The sequence below is a fragment of the Thermothielavioides terrestris genome, chromosome 1, assembly GCF_000226115.1.
Source record: "Thermothielavioides terrestris NRRL 8126 chromosome 1, complete sequence".
Classification (NCBI taxonomy): domain Eukaryota; kingdom Fungi; phylum Ascomycota; class Sordariomycetes; order Sordariales; family Chaetomiaceae; genus Thermothielavioides; species Thermothielavioides terrestris.
Genome location: NC_016457.1, coordinates 3001723 through 3023240, shown reverse-complemented (window position 1 = coordinate 3023240; position 21518 = coordinate 3001723). Strand labels below are relative to the sequence as shown.

Genomic DNA, 21518 nt, shown 5'->3' with positions numbered 1-21518 from the left:
TTTCCCAGGAGGAACCACCACCTTTCTCAGTTTCACCGTTTGGATCATGGATTCCTTGTATTCCTTCCCGTCTGCCAGTCCGCTTCGCTGCGCCTGATCCTGGTCAGATAGGCACTTACTTTCCGACACCACGTAGCACAACCCGTGCTGTCGGGAGACACATGCCTCCTGTCGGGCGGCTCAAACCCGCTATCGCCGTTCGTGCTCCTGAAGATGCGCGCGATCGACTGTCTCTCCTGCATGTGGGCTGTACCGATTAACTGCCGAGGGTGGTCAAGCTGGGCTCCATCGTCCCACGGTTGCGGATGGCAGCACCAACCGACAAATACTGTGTACGGAATAGGGAATTCTGAACCGTCTGCTCTGAGGAAGCAGGCCGCGGTCATCCCCACGCTGGTTGGGGCCTTGCAGCGGGCTTCAGCCCCAGCGGCGAGCACGCAGGCACAACGCTCGCACACCGTTGTCCGCACTGTACGCCTGTTCCTCGGCGGCTGCCATTCGCTGCCGTATCCGTTGGATCCCAGTTGTCCGTTTCGCCAAAGGCGCTTGGGTGGACAGGACCCACCGACCCGCCCAGTGTGTGGGAGCCGCCCGCTTGAGGTCCCGACCTTCCTGCCCCGTCTTTGCTCTTCCCTCTTGAACGGCCCCATGTCCCCTTCTCGTCTTCCCCCCTAGTCTCTCTTTTTTGTCACCTTTCGGCCGCCTCACGCCGTCTTTCGTCCAACGCCCTATCCTTTCACCCTTCCCCCTCCCCACTTCTACCTTCGCTTTTCTCACCACAGTCACTCCCTTGGAATAAACATTCATCTCTACGTTTTCACGGAATCCGTTCATTCTTTCCGGGTTCCATTTTGCCTCTATTTCACTCTGACCCTCCTGTTCTGACGCAACCCCGGCGGACGGGCTTCCCCTATCCGACTCGGCGACCGACAGCAACCTCCTGTTCCGATCTCTGGTCCAGGACGACACTCCTTTGCAACGCTCAATTTCCCATTGTTCTTTTGATCGTCCACTCCTTCCAACGCCTTAGAATCCGTGGAACCTTGGATTCTTCGACTTTCCGCCATCGGCTTCCGCAGTTATCAGCTCACCAATTCGACACACCGCCCATTAGTAGCCGCCACTTGAAGGATCGGTTTTGAGGGAGGGAAAGGAAAACATTCATTTTTATCGAAACCCATCTCTTCGACGAAGACGACGGCGCGGCACGAAATGGCGACCGACGTGATCCAACAAGAGGTCAAACAGGAATTCAAGGAGAATTCCGGGGACGAGGTTAAGCAAGAGGAGGGAGTCGCTCTGTCGGTGTCGGCTGCGTCGGCCTCACCGTCTTCCAGCAAGTCACCTCTCCCTACGCCCAAGTCTGCCAGCCCGAACAAGGCGACCAAGTCCCCTGCCAATGGATCCAAGGCCCAGGGCTCGGGGTCACGGCGGCCGGCGCGCAAGAGCACCCTCACTCAGCAACAGAAGAACCAGAAGAGACAGCGGGCGACGCAGGATCAGTTGGCCACGCTCGAAATGGAATTCAATAAGAACCCGACGCCCACGGCAACTGTCCGTGAGAGGATAGCTGAGGAGATTAACATGACCGAGAGGTCTGTCCAGATCTGGTTCCAGAACCGGTGAGTTGCCCGTGCTCCTCGACCACGAAATGGGCGGTTGCTAATCGAAGACAGACGCGCCAAGATTAAGATGCTGGCGAAGAAGAGCCTGGAAAGCGGCGAGGACATGGACTCCATCCCGGAGTCGATGCGCCAGTATCTTGCGATGCAGGCCATGGAGTCGGGCAAGAGCATCCCCGGCTTTCTCGGTCGCACCGGCCTTATGCCATATGGACACCAGGGGATGATGGGCGGTGAGCAGTCCGGCCCTGGCAAAGTCTGTACGTTACAACCGGCAGCAGTATCTTGTGGCGCGACGCATGCTGACCATCGCTGCAGTGATCCACCATCTCAACTGCCGGTCCCTCACCATCGGCAGGTGGATGCGGGTTGGCCAGAACGCCATGGACCTGATCATCTTCTACTCTCCCGACAAGTGCACGATGACGTATTACATCAACAACGACCAGGCCGGGTACAAGATCGAGTACCCGTTTTCGTACATCAAGAACATCTACCTCAACAACGCCGAAGGCGGAGATCAACTCGGCGGCATCACGATTGAGCTTTTGCACCCGCCCCTGTTCTACATGGACTCGTCGACCACCGCAACCTTCATCCAGGTCAACGATTTCACCGAAGACATGCAGGCGTCGCGGGTGCTGACGCACCACCTCGGTGGAAATCCGAAGGTGCTGAGCGGGCAGCTGGCGAAGCTGGTCAGCTTGGAGGTTTTCATGCACCGCCACAGTGCCCCGGCTCCCGTGTATGACCAGCTTCACCCGCTGTCGATGTCCGCCCCCGTCTCCCCCGCCGCGCGGCCGTCGTCGCAGCCGAACTTCGCCCAGCCGCACGCCGGCATGTTCCAAGAGTCGCAGTGGGGTATCCCCGCCCATCAGACCATGATGATGCGGGGGCCGGGTCACAAGAGACAGCGCAGCCGCAGTGTGCCGGGCCCGATCGACTTCCAGACGATGCAGCTCCTGCAACATCCGCCGAGTTTCCACATCACCCAGCCCGAGCATCAGCCGCCGGCTCACAACCCGCCCATCTTTAGCCCGATCCCTCAGCAACCAAACATGTTGGGGCCTGTTGGACCCAACCTACGGATTGACACGCGGGCTGGCTTCGGGGCCGTGGATATGCGACCGTATCCGCTCTCCGCGACAACGGCGCCCTCGCCGTCGGACTATTCGAGCCCCAACTTCTTCGCCACTCAGCCTCCAGAGAACGGCGGGCTTCCTGCGCCTAGCTTCACCCCGTACAGCGGCACGTTTTCGCCGCTGGTCAACCCTGCGAATCTAGGCGTGCCTGCTCCGCCGATCTCGCCGCTCTCGTTCAACCACCCAGACCCGGCGATTGTGGGAGAGTCTCCGCCCATGTCGATGCCTCCGATTTGCGAGGGGTCGGCCATCTCAGACGACGGCGCCAGCCTGAACGACATGTACCAGACCGGGAAGCCGACCATCACGCTCCCGCTTCACCCACACTCGCCGTTTGTGGAGCCCAATCAGGCGGACATGGAGCTCAACCAGTTCATGGACCTCAAACGCTTCGATGCCGAGCAGGCTTCGCTGTCGCCCGAGAGCGTCCAAGCCCAGTGAGCCCCCCGGGGATGACGCCTCGCTTCTCCTTTTTGCTGCGCATCTCCGGGGTCAGGCGGTGCTTCAGCGCTGCTCTCGGCAAATACAACATAGATGGTCCATGATGTGCGATATACCCGTCGAGAGAGTGGTCTTTCACTGGCTCGACTTTCCTTTCTGGCGTTCAGAGGTTTTAGTCGTTGTATATACCAGGGAGCTTCTTGTCGCGGGCCTGTCGGTTTTCCCCTGGAACGGACAGACCGGGTGTACGACATAAACCCAGCCGTTCTGGACTCTCCGAAATCTATCAACGGACACACAAATCCCTCGCAACTTTCCACCCTGTTGTCCCATTTCATCGATCAGTCACGAAATTGTATGACGATATCCCAGCCATTTGTGCCTCCGTCTGGCACAATGGCATCGGATTTTTCTCATTCTTGGTCTTGCGTCACACCTTGCTCTGCTCGCGTTTTGCGTTGCTGCTTTTCCTCCTCTCATCCTTGCATGCGGATTCGTTTTCGCTTGTTGCTCTCCCGAGGACACTTGCTACGTCGTCCGCCGGGAAAAAGCCCTTTTTAATACCTATTCCCTAGTTCGTGGACTGGTCTGGTCGGGGACGAAACGGCGTGTCAGAAGACGGAGCCGATGGCCGTGTGCTGCGCAGGGAAGGAAGAATGGTGAAGGCCCAGGAGGCTTGTTTTCCCTTTTCTCTCTTGGTAATGCGGTTCTAGCTATCTTTTGGGTGGGGGTTGGGAGCATCATTTGCGCTGCGAAACACTAGGAACGGTTGGGTTGGTGGATTTTGGGAGTTGATATCTGGCTTTTTGCAAATTGAGGAGCAATGAACATCAAAAGAGTGACACGGTGGCCCAACTCTGTACAGGGTGAGGTGGTGGATCGTGGTGCAGACAGTCGACTCGAACTGGGTGCGCTGGGGTAGGTCCAGGTTTATTCCTGTATCTTTCCTCGCCCATCCAATGGTGGTAGTGCTGCGGTTTGAGCGGTAACTTGGGCGGCTCTCTGTTCGGTGATGGAAGGGCTGTTCCAGCCATTCTTGCGGCATGCTCAGGTTGTTTGCCTACTCCGTATCCCGTATAATGAGTGACAGCAGGACGTAAGTGAGCGAGCGTTTTCGCTGAGTCGTTGCCCGCGCAGTTTCTCCTCAAAACAGGAACCGCCGTATACCAACTACTGAACACGGAGGAACACATGTGACACTGCACTACATACCTACCTTAGGTAGGCAACCGCCGTAGGGCTAGCCGATCATGCAAGACCACCGCTAAGACGTCGCCGAAGTAAACAATGCCGGCCAACGGAGCCAGGAAGCGGGCGCTTGAGCGCATCTGTGCCTGCAACACCAGCCCTCGAAATGCAACACAGTGCAACCGCCGTGCTGGTTATCCCAGGAGAAAACACTTCATCAACATGGTACTCCGTACATCGGTAGGTAGGCTGCATTCTAACGAAAATTGCGTGGTTGCTCCCAAGGCGGGCAGCGGACGGGAGGTAGGTAGAATAGGCACCATATCTGGACTGCACTGAGAGCTGGGGTCTGAGGGCCTTGACAGTGAGACGCTCGGCACATTTTAGGTAGGGCTGAAGAACCTGGAAGTTTGTTTACAAATAGGAGGCACTTACGCCTAACGTGATGTAGTTATTGTATCTCGCCAATAGAACATCGAATCACCTTGATTCGGGGAAGAGTGAATGTCGGTAATATCCGTGCGGCTCCTCAGATTCGAAGTTGCCGGATGTTGTTGTCTGAGAGATCTCACGCTTTCGGTGAGGCAGGAATTCCCGATGAAGGAGTTCGTTCCTGCGGGATGTTTGGAGGTGGGGAATGCCGCACGCTGCGTCATCAGGGCGGGGCTGAGCCTGATGACGGGGGCTGAGCAATGCTCAAACTGGCATCTCCGCCTTGTCGGTGCAAGCGATTCGCTGGCGATCGGCGCTCCGCCCCTTGGGACATGGCCGTGTATGTATTCCGTACACTACATGTTCATACAATACCTTAAGGTTAGTATTCCGTACTGTATGCTCGTGTCCCGTACCCAGGGTTCCACGAGAGAGACGCCGACACGGAGCCTGCAGCCCGCGGTCCGTGAACATTACGTAGGTGTGCATGCACATGTAAGCGCCTCAAAAACAGGAGGTACTTTATGCAATGGACTTGACAGATCCCGGGTTCTCAACATAGCGCGGGACTTCCATTGGGGAGACCATCAATCTGAGGCACTCACCTTGGCTCTCAATGCCCCAAACACCATCCCTCTAGACTCCGTACATGTCAGGTGCGTCAGGGCTTGTAATTTACCAAGTGGATCCTTTTGTGCCTTTTGTATGCGGTGTGTCAGCAAGCCAAGCTTTTTCGTGCCAGCCCCGGTTGCCCTGCTGGCTGAGGGGCGATGACGTTACGAGCAGGCAGTCAGATTTTCCGTCCGTACTCGGACGGTTCCATACTGTGACGGTTCGAGCGCCAAGGACGCACCAAAGTCTTGCTTTTCGGTTTTCTCGGCTTTGCATTTTGCTGGCTGTTCACTGTCTTGCCACTGAAGGCGTCCTGAGCTGCGCTTCAGCTGCTGGAAAAGACATGGGTCCATGGGAGGCGCAGGAACTAGGTAACGGAACTTTCCTCTGTACCTGGCGGGGAGCGTGCTTGAGGTTCGCCCTGGTGGTCTCGATACAGGCTAGTTTTTCGGAGCACCACAGCCACGGTGGGCCAGAATGGATGGATTCAGCGGCGCCTGATAGGCTGCTGCAACCTGGTCGAGACTTCAGCCGTTCACGTTCCGGTTCCAAGTTGTCTTGCCAAGTTGTCCTGCCATCGCTCACTTGTTCTGGGGTGTTGTCCGCTGGCGAGAGGCCAGGCCACTCGTTCTCGAGTTTGTTTTGCTTTCCATCGTCGCTCGTATTTTTTTTTGTCGTTGTCTGTCTGAAGATTGTTATGTTCGAGATTAAACGTCTGCCGCTGCTCGATCACGCCCTGCTCATGCGCCCTCCGCTGAATCGCTCGCCTCTGGAGGGTTCCCCTTGTGCCTGGGACACTAGCCGTTTTGCCCTTCCTCCGCGGGCATGGAGGGAAGAAGCCAGCAGAACTCTGCCGCCGCGTTACGAGATCAGCTTGACAGCATTGAACTGCAGCCCCATGCCTCGACCTCGCACTCAAGCGCTGGCGTAACGAGACGAGACACTCAAGCAGACCAGCCCTCGTTAGGGCATGCTGGGATGCTGAGAAGCTCCCCGTCTGCCCACGACGGCGCTCGATTCGATGGCGACGACGATACCAGAAATTCTGGCTCTCGACGGCCGCGACCGGCCCTAAAAGTCAGGACTGCTGAACTCTACACGATCAAGTCCCAAACGCCAGTGCCACCGTCGCAGGAAGTCGGGCAGGACCGCCATCATGGGCCTTCACCTGTTGCCGGAGGCCAGCCTCCGGAGCGCAGTCGCATTGACGAGCCGCGAGTTTCCCTGACCCTTCCTCGCCAAACCTTCTACAGGTTGCGAGAAAACGTTAAAGGTGCGGGGGCTCGCGGTGGAATGCTCGATACCGCTCTCCCGCAGTATGCCGACTGGGCCCGCCGTTCGAGGGCGCGCCAAAAGACGCTAGCCAGATGCCAATGGGAAAAAATACGGACAACCGTCGAGACGGTGTATAATCGTCTCATCTTGGAGGGCCTGTTGAGGCGGAAACCGATTCCGCCAAGCCGGGATGGGAGGCGTATACCGCTGAAGCCGGGGTTGGCGAGACAGAGAGCACTAAAGGACGAGCGGACCGGCCGCCCGTACGTCTCTAATTTCATTCGGTCGAGTCGGTACACCGTCTGGAACTTCTTGCCAAAGCAGCTCTTCTTCCAGTTCAGCAAGCTGGCCAACTTCTACTTCCTGGTTATCGGTATCCTACAAATGATACCCGGGCTCAGCACCACTGGAACGTACACGACCATCGGTCCACTCATTGCCTTCGTGGCGCTCAGCATGGCAAAAGAGGGCTATGACGATTACCGAAGATATAAGCTCGACAAGCTGGAGAACAGGAGCTCGGCATGGGTGCTGGACCCCGAAGGCACTATCCGGAGTGAGCCAAGGAGAACACGGCACATGTCTTGGGGTCTTTTTAGGAGAGAGAAGCCGTCGGCCGACCCAGAGATGCAGTCCACCGAATTGGCGTCGGCACACACCGGAGGTTTCCAGTCTGAGCAGTGGGCGAGGGTCGAGTGGCAGGATATCAGAGTGGGAGACATCATCCGGCTGCAGCGCGACGAGAACGTGCCCGCCGACATCGTCCTGCTTCACGCTACGGGTCCAAACGGTGTTGCGTACATCGAAACGATGGCCCTGGACGGCGAGACAAACCTGAAGACCAAGCAAGCTTGCCCTCTGCTGGCCAGACACTGCTCCTCGGCCGCTGACCTGGCCGAGCGCGATGCCGAGATTGTGTCCGAAGACCCGAATATGGACCTTTACAACTTCGAGGGCCGGGCCACCGTGAACGGGGAGACCATGCCGCTCACCCTGAACGAGGTTGTTTACAGGGGCTCGACGCTGCGGAACACGACACAAGCCGTGGGGCTCGTCATCAACACCGGCGAGGAGTGCAAAATCCGCCTGAACGCCAACAAGAACGTCCGCGCCAAAGCCCCTGAAATGCAGCACATCGTCAACCGCATCGTCGTTATGCTCGTATTCTTTGTTCTTCTCCTCAGTCTTGGTTGCACATTGGGCTACATCTTCTGGCGGAAGCACTACGAAGACCGCGCATGGTATCTTCGTCGCGGAAGCGTATCGCTGGGACAGATCTTCATCGCTTTCCTTATTGCCTTCAACACGCTTATCCCGCTGTCGCTCTACGTTAGTCACGAGATCGTCAAGATTGGCCAGCTGCTTCTGCTCAGCGACATTGAGATGTACGATCCGGTTACGGACACACCAATGGTGGCGAACACAACCACGATCCTCGAGAACCTCGGTCAAGTCAGCTATGTGTTCTCCGACAAGACCGGCACCTTGACCGAGAATCTGATGAAATTCCGCAAAATGAGCGTCGCGGGGACCGCGTGGCTCCATGACATGGACTTGCGGAGGGAGGCCAGGAAGCAAGGGAAAAAGCCAATGCGCCGAAACACCTCCGAGCGTGCGAAGAAAGGCCACCAGACGTCATTCGTCAAACGCCAGGCCAGTCTAGACGGACGCGAGACCATAGACGAGCCTCTTGTCGAGGGACGTCGGTCGGAAGGCGGCTATATTCCGAGAACGAGCTCGGTCTCGGGATGGAGATCGTCGGTCCACGCCGGGCAAAGTCAGCCAGAGCTCAAAACGGACGACTTGATGCGCTATATGGCCGACAAACCCCACTCGAATCTCTCCCGCAAGGCCCGGCAGTTCATCCTCTGCCTGGCTCTGTGCCATACTTGCCTCCCTGAGACGGGCGAAGACGGCGAGATCAGCTTTCAGGCTGCCTCCCCCGACGAGTTGGCGCTGGTCGAGGCTGCCCGAGACTTGGGATGTCTGCTGGTCGACAGGTCCGCGCAGTCCATGACGCTGCAAGTCCGCGCGGCAAATGGTTCTACGACAACCGAGACCTACGAGATCATGGACGTCATCGAGTTCAGCAGCAAACGCAAGCGGATGTCCATCATTGTGCGCATGCCGGACGGCAGACTGTGCCTCTTCACCAAGGGCGCCGACAGCGTGATCCTGCCGCGCTTACGACAGAAGCAGCTTGCCATGCAGACCGCCTCCGCCGTCGAACGAAGGGCCAGCGAGCGCAGGAGCGTCGAGCAGGTGAAGGCGCTCCGCCGACAGAGTCTGCAGAGCCCCAAGCGCGACAGCATGCATCTTAGGCGGGCACTGGACCGGAAGGATAGCTGGCGGAGATCGGCCATGATTACGGACGAGGTTGACCACTGGCTCTCTCGCCGCGAGGCCGAGGCCGAGGGCGCGGACGGAGACGGCGAGGCCTACCAGACTCCGCGCCGCTCCCTGGCTGGTGCCCGGTCGTTGGAGCTTTCCCGCTTGGCTGACCCCTTGGACGGTCTGGTGGATGATTCCATGGTTCTCAACGACGCCGCCGTATTTGAGCGCTGTTTCCAGCACGTCGAGAAGTTCGCCACCGAGGGCCTCCGAACGCTCATCTTTGGCTACCGCTACCTGGAAGAGAACGACTACCAAGAATGGAAGGCACTCTATCACCAGGCGACCACCAGCCTTGTCAAGCGCCAGGAGCGTATCGAGGACGCGGCCGAGCTCATCGAAAAAGACTTCGACCTTGCCGGCGCGACCGCCATCGAGGACAAGCTGCAGCAGGGTGTGCCCGAGACGATCGACAAGCTCCGGCGCGCGAACATCAAGGTCTGGATGCTGACTGGCGACAAGCGAGAGACGGCCATCAACATCGCTCACTCGGCGAGGATCTGCAAGCCCTTCTCCGAAGTGTACATCTTGGACGCGACGCAGGGCGACCTGCGGGAACGGCTTGCCATGACGCTGACGGAGGTCAGCCGGGGCGTGGTGCCGCACTCGGTTGCTGTCGTCGATGGCCACACGCTTTCGGTGGTGGAAGAGCACGACGTCCTCCGACTCCTGTTCTTTGATCTGGCCGCTAGAGTCGACTCGGTCATCTGCTGCCGCGCGTCGCCCGCGCAGAAGGCCATGCTGGTCAAGTGCATCCGCCACCGGTCGCCGTCCGCCGTGACGCTCGCCATCGGCGACGGCGCCAACGACATCGCCATGATCCAGGCCTCGCACGTCGGCATCGGCATCTCGGGCCGCGAGGGCCTGCAGGCGGCGCGCATCTCGGATTACTCCATCGCGCAGTTCCGTTTCCTGCAGCGCCTGCTCTTCGTCCACGGCCGCTGGAACTACGTCCGGTCCGGCAAGTACATCCTCGGCACCTTTTGGAAGGAAGTCGTGTTCTACTTGATTCAGGCGCATTACCAGCGCTACAACGGCTACACGGGCACGTCGCTCTTCGAGTCCACCACGCTGACCGTCTTCAACACCCTCTTCACCTCGCTGCCCGTCATCATCCCGGGCATCTTCGAGCGCGACCTGTCGGCGGAGACGCTGCTCGCGGTGCCGGAGCTCTACGTCTTCGGCCAGACCAACCGCGGGTTCAACTACGGCCAGTACCTCGGCTGGATGGCCATGGCCGCCGCCGAGGCCGCCCTCATCTACTACTCGGTCTACTACCTCTACGCCGTGCCCTGCCACGCGCCCGTGCCGACCGACCTCTACCCGGCCGGCACGCTCGCCTTCTCGCTCGCCGTCGTCTTCATCAACCTCAAGCTGATGTTCCTCGAGGTCCACGACCGCACGCTCCTCCTGCTCGGCGGCATGGCCGTCTCCGTCGGCGGCTGGTGGATGTGGAACCTCCTGCTGAGCGGCCTCTTCCGCCACTCGTTCGGGCCCTACGTCGTGCGCGACGCCTTCCTCCGCGGCTTCGGCCGCCAGCCCATGTGGTGGCTCGTCCTGCTCGTCGTGCTCTCCGCCCTCGTCGTCTTCGAGCTCGGCGTCACCGCCGTGCGCAAGTCCCTGTGGCCCACCGACCGCGATCTCATGCAGGAGATGGAGCACGTCAAGGGGGTGAGGGAGGTCCTGAGGGAGCATGCGGCCGCGGCGGATGACGGCGGCGAGGCCGGCGTTGCGGGGTTGGGGGAGGATGCGGACCGGGCGGGTGATGGTGGCGGGGCGGGCAAGCCCGGGGACGCGGCGTCGGTGAAGACGTTTGCGTCGGCGCAGTCGTCGATGCCCGACGCAGCGGCGCCAGACTGGCAGCGGTGGGAGGGCCAGGCCTCGCGCTCTGCGCATGGAGCGGGTGGGAACGGAGGTGGTGGACGCCTGGCGGGCGAGGAGCGCTAAGTTGCCCCTGGACCATCGGCGAACTGGCGACAACGAGCTTGCCCACTAGCCCCCTCCCCCCTCCCCTTATTTATGACTTGATGACATATATTTGGTTTGGCGTTTTTTTGGATGCACCTCAAAAGAAGGGCTGGGGCAACGTACATATCTAGAACATCGCCGGCACTCATTACCTTTGAGCATTGGACAGGAGCACAGGCGCTATGGGGCATTAGAGTTGTTTTTGCTTAGTGGGTTCATTTGAGGCGAAAGGGCTGCGTCGAGAAATTCTATCACTTTTTTGAGGAAAGCCTTCGCAAGACGAGCCTTGCGTGATGTGTGAGTTACAGCATCTGAATCAGGCACATGCTGGAACCTTCCCATTGCGCAAGGGCTCTTTGCTCTTGAGCAGAGTGAGCGGAGGAGAGTACTGGGAGTGTGCAGGACCGACGTTCGACCAACAAGCGCAATAGTACACTGCTTTCCCCCTCCCTTCGTCATGCGGGCTGAGCTGTGCCAAACGGTGCATTTTGCACTGCCAGCGTCAGACAATGAGATGGTATTAGGATTATTATCGGTAGAGGCGACATGGAATCAGAAGCAGACAGGCTTCTATGCCAAAGAGCGCTGCCAAATGCCTTCTATACCCTGGCCAGATGGATGTCCAATGCCTCGCTCAGTTAGACGCCACACCGTTTCCTGTTGCGGGCGCCGGTTCGACCTTCAGCTCGGCCACCTTCTCGATCGCGGTCAGAGCCGGCTCCGGAGTCGACTCTGCAACGGCCGCCGGAGCTGGCTCGCCAGAGTCCGTCTGCTCCGCCTGCTTGGTCTGCTCCGCTTGTTCGGTCTGTTCGGTCTGCTCCGTCTGCCCCGTCTGCTTAGTTTGCTCCGCTTGCTCGCTCTGCTCCGCTTGCTTGGTCTGCTCCGTCTGCTTGGCCTGCTCCGCTTGCTCCGTCTGCTCCGCCTTCTCCGCCTGCTCCGCCTGCTCTGTCTTCTCCGAACTTGCTGCCTCCGCCTCTGACCTGTTGTCCAGCGTGGCGGCCGGCTGCGGCCCGGCAACACCAGTCTCGGTGGCGCCGGCGAGGTAGTCCTCCGACTCTCCGACTTGCCGTCCGCCCGCAACCCAGCGCCGCCACCGAGCCTCGCGCCGCTCGGCGCACATCTTTTGCAGCGCCGGCCAGTACACCGCGTGGTCGTACTCGAACTCGAGCCGGCCGCTGCTGAACTCGGTCCACATCTGCTCGGGCGGCACGTACTGGGCCATGTCCTCGTTGAACTTGAGCTTCTGGCGCGTGTGCGGGTCGATGAAGGGCGTGATCAGGCGGAAGAAGCCGGTGACGATCCAGGGCATGTTGATGATCAGGGCCTTGCCGAGGCGCTCCGGGTAGTGGTGCTGCAGGATGTGCAGGACCTCGCGGGCCTGGCCGAGGCCCGGCGCCGTGTTGGACCGCGACTTGCTCTGCTTGAAGTTGATCAGCAGCGCCAGCGTCTCCTGGCCGGGCGGCATGAGGTCGATGACGCGCTCGACCATGAAGACAAGGTGCTGGACCTGGCGCGGCGACGGGTCCGTGTTCTGGCGGCCCGGGTTGAGGTAGTGGCACACGCGGGCCTCCTTGTCGTAGCCGAGGATGATCTGCTTGCCCGTCTCGTTCTCGGGCGAGATGAAATCGGCCGTCAGCTCCTCGACGCCGTACTCGCGCCGCCAGGCCAGCGTCTCCAGCAGCCGCTTCTCGGCCTCCTTCTCGTGCCACTTGGTGGCCCGCAGGTAGCGCAGCAGGCACTCGCGCGTCAGCCAGAACCGCTCGCGGTCGGTGACGGGCCCGGCCTTGCCCTTAGTGGACGGGATTTCCGTCCACGCCTTGACTTGCCCGAGAAGCCAGTCGTATTTCTGCTGCTGCTCGGCCGTCAGGGGTGCCCGCTCTTTGGGGCGGCTCTCGGGCGTTGGGGAGGCCAGCGGGACCTTCAGGGGCCCCGCTGTTTTCTCGTGCACCTCGTCGGCGACTGACGGTGTCGCGCTCGCTGCTGCCGCCATCATGCTTTGCTCGATCGACTTGTTCGTAGTAGTACTGTCTTCAGCACTAAAATTGCTTGCTGCACTATGCCACGCTGCGGCGCGTCGCATGCAACGGGTCAGCAGGGAACAAGCAGGGAGATGATGTGCACTCGGTTCTTGGGCTCACACAACGCCAGAGCAGGCCCAACCCGATATTTTGGGGCTCAACTGAACGATTGAGGCAAAAAGCCCGATGAGGTAGTTGCTGTTTGCTAGCAGGTAGAAGCTGGGCAAATGGTATGTCTCTAACACAGCTTGCGGCAGTAGCATAAACGTTGTGGGCAGCTCAGCGGTCCCTGCTGAGTTTCTCCGTACATTACCGACAGCAGCTTTGTTGATCGTAAATTTACCTAATCAGATGAACGGACCCGACTGCGGAAGTCCCCGTCGCAGCCCCTGGCCGGCGCGACGTCCGATCTCCTGCGCTAGCTGATGAGAGTTAGCGTTACAGCACTTAAGTCGTGTAGCACTGACCCTCTTAAAAAAACAACACGGATTTCTTAGAAATACGAGACACCCTGCAGCGGTCCGTGCGCCCCCACCAACACCTCCCAACGAGCACCACCACACCCCCTAGCTAACATGTTGCTACAGGAATCGCGATAGGAACCTGGAATTGATGAGAGACCCGAAGGTTCAAAGGATCTAAACGGTTAACTGACATGTTGCTCACCAAAAGGAGAAGGCATTTGCAAAGTACTATACTTATCGATAAGATAGCTTATCGATAAGTCATCTTATCGATAAGATGAATGTTATAAAAAGGAGGTAGCATTTACAAAGTACTATACTTATCGATAAGATAGCTTATCGATAAGTTATCTTATCGATAAGACCAATGTTATATGACCTATATTTTCAAGCTTTTTTAACAGGTCAACATTTTTTTTTTCAATCTGTACCTGACTTACCGGCCTCTTCAATCACACTTGCAACGTCGTCAATTTGTAGCAATTCCTTTGGGGACATGTGAGCTTGGAGCGATTCCTTTGGGGACATGTGAGCTTGGGGGTGTGGTGACGCTCGTTGGGAGGTGTTGGTGGGGGCGCACGAACCGCTGCAGGGTGTGTCGTATTTCTAAGAAATCTGTTCGTTTTTTTAAGGGGGTCGGTGTAGCACTGCATAACGTCAGCTGCACCCATGTCTTGGCGCGTTTTCGCGTAAAGTGTTTCCAGCGCGTCGCCCCGCGTCTCGCCAGCAACCCCTCCATTGACGACGGATAGCATTTCACATTTCGTGGCACGGCCTTGGGCAAGTGAACCGTGAAGAGATCTCAATAACAACATGGCCGACGAAAGTATCGCTGAGCTGAACGAGCGGTTCGGCTCGGGAAGCCAGGCGCTGGAGCCCGACGTCGTGGCCGAGCTCAAGTCCATCATGCGCATGCACCAGCTGTCGGCACAGGACTTGTTCTTCAAGTGGGAGTCGTACGGCATGAAGATGGGCCTGGACGATTTCAAAGCCACACTCGACAACATCCGCGCCTTCAAGCAAAACCTGCAGGACGAGCTCGAGCGCAGCAGCCGGTCGCAGGCGCACGTCAAGACCGAGAAGCGCGTTGGCGCAACCCCGCGGACGGGGAAGGGCAGCGATGTGTTCGGCATGTTGGACGGCCTTGCAACGCCGGCTCCGGGGAGATCCGTCAAGGCGGCGCGGAAAACGCCGGCCGTGTCGCGCGTGAAGGCTGAGCCCGCCTCCTCGCCGCTGAAGGTGGACGACCCGCTAAACGCCGCGGGCGCAGTTCCGTACGTCACTGCCAGCACGCTCACTGGTTTGCTACGGGAGTTGAGTGCTCTTGGCTAACGTATACTGCGACCATGCGTAGCCCATCATCGTTCCGCGACAGACCGAATCCCGGTGAAGTACTCGAAATCCTGAACGAGCACCTCCCGGCCTCCGAACCGCCCATCGCCCCGTTCAGCCAATCCCGCGTCAAGCTCACGGCTGCCTCGGATCAGAAGAAGCTCGGGTACAAGCCACTTGCGATGAAGCTGTCCGAAGCATCCGAAATCCTCGACGACCGGATAGACGACTTTGTCGCGCTCATTATGGAGCACCACAAGCTGGATGACTCGGCGTTTGGGAGTCCCGCCAGCCAAGGGACCGCCGAGATCGTTGCCGTCGGCCGCATCGCGTCAGACTCGCTGGAGGGCAAGCTCAACGCTGCGTCGCTGGTATTAGAGAGCTCCAGGAGAATGGGCAACGGGCTGCGCGTGCCCCTGAACCTGAGCAAGCTCAAGGCGTACCAATTCTTCCCCGGCCAGATCGTCGCCCTCAAGGGCATCAACAGCTCCGGCCGCGAGTTCACAGTCCACGAAGTCCTCGATATCCCCCTCCTCCCGAACGCCGCCTCCGCTCCAAGCGACCTCGCCGCCCACCTCTCCCGGCTGCGCGGCGGACCGGACGCCATGGACGCCGACTCGGACCCGCTCCCGCTCACCATCCTCTTCGCCTCGGGCCCGTACACCGCCGACGACAACCTCGACTTCGAGCCGCTGCACACGCTCTGCAACGAAGCCGCCGACACCTTCGTCGACGCGGTCGTGCTGACAGGCCCCTTCATCGACATCGACCACCCGCTCATCGCCGCGGGCGACTTCGACCTGCCGCCGGAAGCAAGCTACGACCCGGACACGGCCACACTCGCGACCGCGTTCAAGTACCTCATCTCGCCGGCGCTCAACCGGCTGGCGGCGGCCAACCCGGCGGTGACCATCCTGCTGGTGCCCTCGGTGCGCGACGCGCTCGACAAGCACGTCTCGTGGCCGCAGGACGCCTTCCCGCGGCGCGAGCTGGGCCTGCCCAAGACCGCCCGCGTCGTCGGCAACCCCATGACGCTGAGCATCAACGAGGCCGTGCTCGGCATCAGCAGCCAGGACGTGCTGTGGGAGCTGCGCCACGAGGAGCTCGTCGGCGGCGCCGCCGTGGCCGCCGCCCCCGACGTGCTCTCCCGCGCCAGCAGATACCTGCTCGAGCAGCGCCACTACTTCCCGCTGTTTCCGTCCGTCGATCGGAGGCGGTTGCCCAAGACGGGGGCGGTGGTAACAACGGGTGAGAATGGTGGTGGCGGTGCTGGTGGCGGTGGTATGCCGCCTGGCGCGATGCTCGATGTCAGCTATCTGAAGCTGGGCGAGATGGTGAACGTGCGGCCGGACGTGTTGGTTGTACCGAGCGCGTTGCCGCCGTTCGCCAAGGTGAGTTGCCCTGTTTTCTCCCCCTTTCTTATCTTCTGCTTTCTAAGCAGAGACTGACAAATGAACTGCAGGTCGTGGAAAGTGTGCTGGTCATCAACCCCGGCTATCTATCGAAGCGGAGAGGTGCTGGCACATATGCCAAGATGACGCTGTATCCACTATCACAGAAGGACCTGGGCGGGGACGGGCTGGTGGCGCACAGGATATTCGAGAGGGCCAGGGTAGAAATCACGAGGATCTGAGCAACAGCGTACATGGATGGAGGTTAATTCATGAGCACGCCCCTTTCGTCTATGGGGGCATGGGTGGCTGGTGCATCAAACCACACTTTTGGCACTCTACATGCTGGTGTATCATTCCAGAACGTCCAGAGAGGCTTCCCTATCTGGCCTCCACTCTTCGCCGCTTGTCGCTCTCATATCGGTCCCTCTCCTGCTCTAGGGACGGCGAGCGTTTTCGTCGGTCGCTGCGCTCCTGCCTGGGCGACCGGGACCGAGACCGGGACCGCCTCCTATCCCGGTGGTCAGCTCCCCGCCCGTGCGAGTCTCGACGGTCGTCCCGGTGCCGGTCCCTGCTCCGATCTCTGTATCTGTCCCTATCCCTTTCCCTTTCCCTGTCCCTGTCCCGATACCGATCTTCGTCCCGCGGCCGCTCCCGGCGGTCTCCCAGCGGGATCGCGTTCGCGCCCTTCGCGCCTCCGTCCCGTCCCGTCTCCCATGCCCGGCGCCGGTCGTCCGGCTGGAACCGCTCGTCCAGACTCCGGTCGAACTCGCGCCTCGGGCGGGGGTCGTCCAGCCGGCCCCACTGGCCCGTGTCCTCGCTCTTCAGGTCCCTGTACTTGGTCGCGCCCTTCTTGCCGATCTTGGTCAGGTCGCGCAGCTGCATCGCCTTGGGCAGCAGCTCGCGGTTGACGTCGTCGGCGTAGCGCGCGCCCACGAGGTCGCGCTTGTCCAGCCCGGCCGCCTTGCTCTCGTCCAGGTAAAAGGCGCCCCGGTGGAAGTACTTCTGCATGAAGCCCATCTTGCCGCGGCCCTCCTTCTCCTCGCGCTGCGCCGCCAGGTGCGCCTCGTCCTCGGCCCGCCGCTCCTCCTCGGTCAGGTTGCGCCGCCGCTCGATCTCGGCCAGCTCCCGCTCCTTGGCCTCGATCGCCTCGCGCTCGCGCCGCAGCCGCTTCAGCTCGCGCAGCTTCCACGCCGCGTACTCGGCCTCCGGGTCGGCGTCGTCCGTGGTGTCCACGTCGTTCTCCGACCCGCTGCCGTCGGACTCCCAGTGTTTCTTGCCGGCCGCGCGCGCCGCGAGGTCCTTCTTGATTTGCTCCTCGACGAGCGCGTCGGCGGCTTTGCGCCGGGCTTCTTCTTCGTCCTCGTCTTGGACGGGCTTGGTGTCGGCTGTGCCTGTTGTTGCTGTTGTGGCGCCGTTCCCTTGCCGTTGGCTCTTGGGGATGAACTTGGGTCGCATCATCAGCCGTCTGGGCGCTTCTTCTTCCTCTTCGGAGCTCTCCTCCTCGGCCTCGCTTCCTTCCTCGCTACCTTCTTCTTCCTCCTCTTCCTCCTCCTCCTCCTCGGTCACGAAGCCCTCCTCCTTTGCTCTCCTCTCCGCCTCGAGCCTCGCCGCTTTCGCAGCCTGTCGTCGCGCCTCCTCGGCATCGCGTTCTGTTAAACTAACGCCTTTCAAATCAATCTTGGCGCCATCGCCGCGACTGATTATGCGCCCAGGACCGGCAGCGCTGGCGAACTTCGGCGGCGGCGCTGTCCTGCGGGGCGGTTTCTTCGCGACTTCCTCTTCCCGCTCGGAGCTGCTGGCTTCGGACTCGGATTCGGATTCCGGGCCAACCGGCTTGCCGGCGCGGTAGCGCGCTGGCTTGAGCGGATTGGCCGTCATGCGCTTCTCAGGCGGCATGATGGAGTATCGGTACTTGGAAGGGTGGAGGGAGATTGGGATGAGTGAAGAACGGCGGCTGGCGGGCCCGTTGAAGATCGGCGGCAAGTTAGTGTTGATTGGTCATTGCGTTCCGCCGGTGAGTGTAAGTTACGTACCGGAGTTATCTAACGTTATCTGTATTTCGTAGTGTACGGAATACTCCGTACACTATCAGTCTCACTGCAAGGCATTGCTGGCGCCGCAGCGACGGGTACCGAAGCCGAGTAGTATAACCTTCCATCCTCATAAGCTTCCCTTGCTTTTGGCATTCCCGTTACTCGGCAACTGCGTAATTGGTGTGTCTCTGGTCCAAATGAACAACAAAGGTAATTGCAATTGTCTGACTCCTCCTTAAATTGCGTCTGTCAACGGACGAAGTTTCTTCCACCGTTCGGTGACCGGCTGGCCATCCGCAACTCACAAGCAGCAGCTTGCACAGCAACACCAGACTTAAGCCTGACCTTCGACTGCTAGCCACCACATACGACCATAGGCAGTAGACAACTCGGGATCCCGTCCGCTCTCCCCTAGATAAGCTACTGACCGCAGGATTAGTACTCAGGTCGGTGACGACTGGGGAATCCCCTGTGTTGTATGTTTTTGCCTTTTTCCTCGCCTTGAATCACCCCTTAGGATTAAAACTACAGCCCTTGAAACTCCTCGAATGAGCATCAAAAGAGTAGCCTGAGACGTGGGGCTCCATTACCGTGAAGAAGTCGTCACATCTGTACACTGCAGAGTTTCAAATCACCACGATCAAGTCTTAAACTGCACTATCATGACTTTCCCTTTCCCAGGTTGATCTTCCCGAACACGCGATCCAACTGCTCCGCCTCGTCTGGGACGGCCATTTCACTCGGTCCGCCCGGTCCGTGCCCGTACCCGGCCCCATATCCCACTCCCGCCGAGCCATCCAAACCCTGTTGCGTCGGCTGCTGCAACAACCACGGCGACGGCGACGGCGCCTGGCTCTGCGATAGCAATCCCCCACTTCCCTCCCCTCCCCCCCTCCCACCAGCCTGCCCCTTCAGCTCAGCATTCCCCATCAGCTCGTTGCCCATCCCCTTGTCCGACCCTTGCCCCTGGCCCTGCCCTTGCCCTTGCCCCTGCGGCTGCCCCAACCCCAACCCGGCACCAGCACCAGCGCCAGCACTCGCACTAGCAGGCCGCGGCGGCGGCGGGGCCCGCTCCGGCTCCAGCAGCCGCGCGTCGCTGTCCAGCCAGCCCGGCGCGAGGCGCCGCTTCTCGGCCAGGTCGCGCGCCCGGATGCGCGCCTCCAGCGCCGCCAGGTCCCGCTCCGCCTGCGCCGCCAGCTGCGCCACGTGCGCGTGCAGCGCCCGGCACGTCTCCAGCACCTGCTCCGGGTGCGCCGCGTGCCCGGACCGCGAGACGACGTACTTTGGTTTTTGGTCCGCTGCCGCTGCAGCGGCAGAGGAAGAGGCGGAGGGGGTGGGGTTGTTGGGGTCTTCGTCGGCTGCGGCGGCGGCGGCGGCGGATGTCGTGCTGGTGGTAGTGGTTGTGGTGGGGGGCGTGATGACTGAGGGCGGAAGCGTCGACGGTAGCGGTTTGTATTGGTACGGCAGGGTGGTGGCGGCGGGGAGCGTCACGAAGGGCGAGACGGTTAGGGGAACTTGCTGGAGGAGCGGGTGCGTGCCTTGGTGAGAGTTAGGAGCGCGTTTCGCCCTTGGTGTTGGGCAGGGACTGGAACTGCGAACTTACGGTTGTCGTGCATCTTGAAAGAGGTAGGTACCTAGGTAGGTAGTAATGCCTGTGATTGGGCCTTGAGCGAAGACACCTGTTGAGTCTCTTGGGATATGGATATCCAGGTGTTTGGCTGTTGAGTAAAAGGTAACGGGACATTGACACAAACTCGAAAGGGGTGGCGGGGTTGCAACTGGAGTGGACAAAGGCAGCAGCAACCTGGCAAAGCTCCAGGATGCGATAAGCTTCTTGATAAGAGCTTAGCCCCACGCAAACCTTGGAACTGCCGAAGCTCTCGCCTCCCGCCTCGAACACGACAGCGCCTGGCTGCGATTGCTTACCTAGGTTGGTAAGCAATCCAGCGTTCCATCGTCAAGATGAGCTTCGAAACGGTTCGGTCCCCGTTCGCGCTAAGCGATTACATCCTGCTCTCCGAGCACGAGGAGCAGACCCCCGAGAGCTTCTACGACGGCAAGCCGGTGCTGTACTACCATGCGACAGGCGCAAAGGCCTGGATTCCCAAGTCGCAGCGCGGCAAGCTGCCGTTCTTCCCAGCCGACCTATCCTCCGCGCCCACAGCCCCGGAGAACAGCGCTCTGAGCGGTCAGTCCGAGGAGTGCGTCGAACAGCAAGTCGATTTGTTTGTGCACTCACGGTACGAGCCCCTCCTGCCCACCCCGGAAACTCACCATCCTCATTTTTTCTAACACTCACCGCCACAGACACCTCTCCATCTTCAGCCCGGCCGCCCAGTGCGGCGCCTCGATCCCATACCAGCAAATCAGCATCCACGCGATAAAAAACCTCCGCTCCGCCACGAGCGGCCAAACCTACCCCTCCGTCTACCTCCAGCTGGAACTCGCCTCGGGCGGCGCAAGCGACGACGAGTTCGACACCGTCGAGCTGACGCTGATCCCCCCGCAGGCGCAGCCGCAGGCGCTGGCGCAGGCGCAGGCGCCGCCGCCGCCGCCGCCACAGCCCCGACCGGAAGACGCCCCCGGCGAAGCCCAAGCCGCCCAAGCGCCCCAGTCAACAGCGGCGAAGCTCTTCGAGGCCATCTCGGAGTGCTCCAACCTCAACCCGGACCCGGTGCAGCTGGGGGACGAGGAAGAAGAAGACGCAGACGCGGACGGCGCGCAGATCATCTTCGAAGGGGACAGGGACCGCGAGGCGATCGAGGGCTTCACGGGCGTGTTCGCCGGCGCGCGGGACGGCGGGCTGCCGCCCGCTTTTCCGGGCAGCGGGGGGTGGATCACGGCGGAGAACGTGCATGAGTTCTTTGACGAGGAGGGGAATTGGATTGGGTCTGAGGACGACGAGGATGCTGTGGCCGGCGAGCTTGGGGAGGGGGCTGGGACCGTGCATGCGAGGGCCGAGGACGAAAGAGAGGTTAATGGCCATGGAGCTGGCGCGGAGGAGGGGGACGCGAAGCGCCCTAGGATAGAGTAGGCTTGCGATGCGTGCATAGTATGGTTATATGCACGCAGGACTCTCGGGGGGTTCAGGAACGTGTTCAAATCTACCCTTACATATACTCAAATGTATAACCCTAACCCCGAGCCGCCGTCCTTGGCGCGAGTCTTGTCCCTGGTCATCAGCAGCACAACTCAGATTTCACACT

The 21518-nt window shown here is 60.3% G+C and overlaps 8 protein-coding genes across 8 annotated transcripts; 4 read left to right on the top strand and 4 right to left on the bottom strand.

Annotated features, from left to right (window-relative positions):
* The first annotated feature begins 673 nt into the window (after positions 1-673).
* On the top strand, positions 674-4325 carry THITE_70031 (uncharacterized protein). The gene is made up of 3 exons (XM_003649288.1): positions 674-1622; positions 1677-1882; positions 1941-4325. The coding sequence occupies exons 1-3, from the start codon at positions 1213-1215 to the stop codon at positions 3203-3205; spliced, it is 1881 nt and encodes a 626-aa protein (XP_003649336.1). The 5' UTR covers positions 674-1212; the 3' UTR covers positions 3206-4325.
* A 1477-nt stretch (positions 4326-5802) lies between these two features.
* On the top strand, positions 5803-11151 carry THITE_2107835 (uncharacterized protein). The gene has a single exon (XM_003649287.1). The coding sequence runs from the start codon at positions 6731-6733 to the stop codon at positions 11048-11050; it is 4320 nt and encodes a 1439-aa protein (XP_003649335.1). The 5' UTR covers positions 5803-6730; the 3' UTR covers positions 11051-11151.
* Positions 11152-11617: 466 nt separating this feature from the next.
* Positions 11618-13283, bottom strand: THITE_2107833 (uncharacterized protein). Its single transcript, XM_003649286.1, has 2 exons — positions 13210-13283; positions 11618-13135 (listed from the first exon to the last, which is right to left on the bottom strand). The coding sequence occupies exon 2, from the start codon at positions 13059-13061 to the stop codon at positions 11706-11708; it is 1356 nt and encodes a 451-aa protein (XP_003649334.1). The 5' UTR covers positions 13062-13135; positions 13210-13283; the 3' UTR covers positions 11618-11705.
* A 1510-nt stretch (positions 13284-14793) lies between these two features.
* Positions 14794-16588, top strand: THITE_2107832 (uncharacterized protein). Its single transcript, XM_003649285.1, has 2 exons — positions 14794-16276; positions 16348-16588. Exons 1-2 carry the CDS (start codon positions 14900-14902, stop codon positions 16516-16518), a joined length of 1548 nt encoding a protein of 515 aa, XP_003649333.1. The 5' UTR covers positions 14794-14899; the 3' UTR covers positions 16519-16588.
* A 69-nt stretch (positions 16589-16657) lies between these two features.
* On the bottom strand, positions 16658-18225 carry THITE_2148916 (uncharacterized protein; the record flags this gene model as incomplete). The annotated part of the gene is made up of 1 exon (XM_003649284.1): positions 16658-18225. The coding sequence occupies exon 1, from the start codon at positions 18173-18175 to the stop codon at positions 16658-16660; it is 1518 nt and encodes a 505-aa protein (XP_003649332.1). The 5' UTR covers positions 18176-18225.
* A 245-nt stretch (positions 18226-18470) lies between these two features.
* On the bottom strand, positions 18471-18806 carry THITE_39051 (uncharacterized protein; the record flags this gene model as incomplete). The annotated part of the gene is made up of 1 exon (XM_003649283.1): positions 18471-18806. A coding segment is annotated over one exon (336 nt), but the record flags the coding sequence as incomplete, so codon positions are not given.
* A 574-nt stretch (positions 18807-19380) lies between these two features.
* Positions 19381-19848, bottom strand: THITE_17733 (uncharacterized protein; the record flags this gene model as incomplete). The annotated part of the gene is made up of 1 exon (XM_003649282.1): positions 19381-19848. A coding segment is annotated over one exon (468 nt), but the record flags the coding sequence as incomplete, so codon positions are not given.
* A 338-nt stretch (positions 19849-20186) lies between these two features.
* THITE_2107828 (uncharacterized protein) lies at positions 20187-21518 on the top strand (the record flags this gene model as incomplete). Its single annotated transcript, XM_003649281.1, has 2 exons — positions 20187-20552; positions 20620-21518. Coding segments are annotated over exons 1-2 (1000 nt in total), but the record flags the coding sequence as incomplete, so codon positions are not given.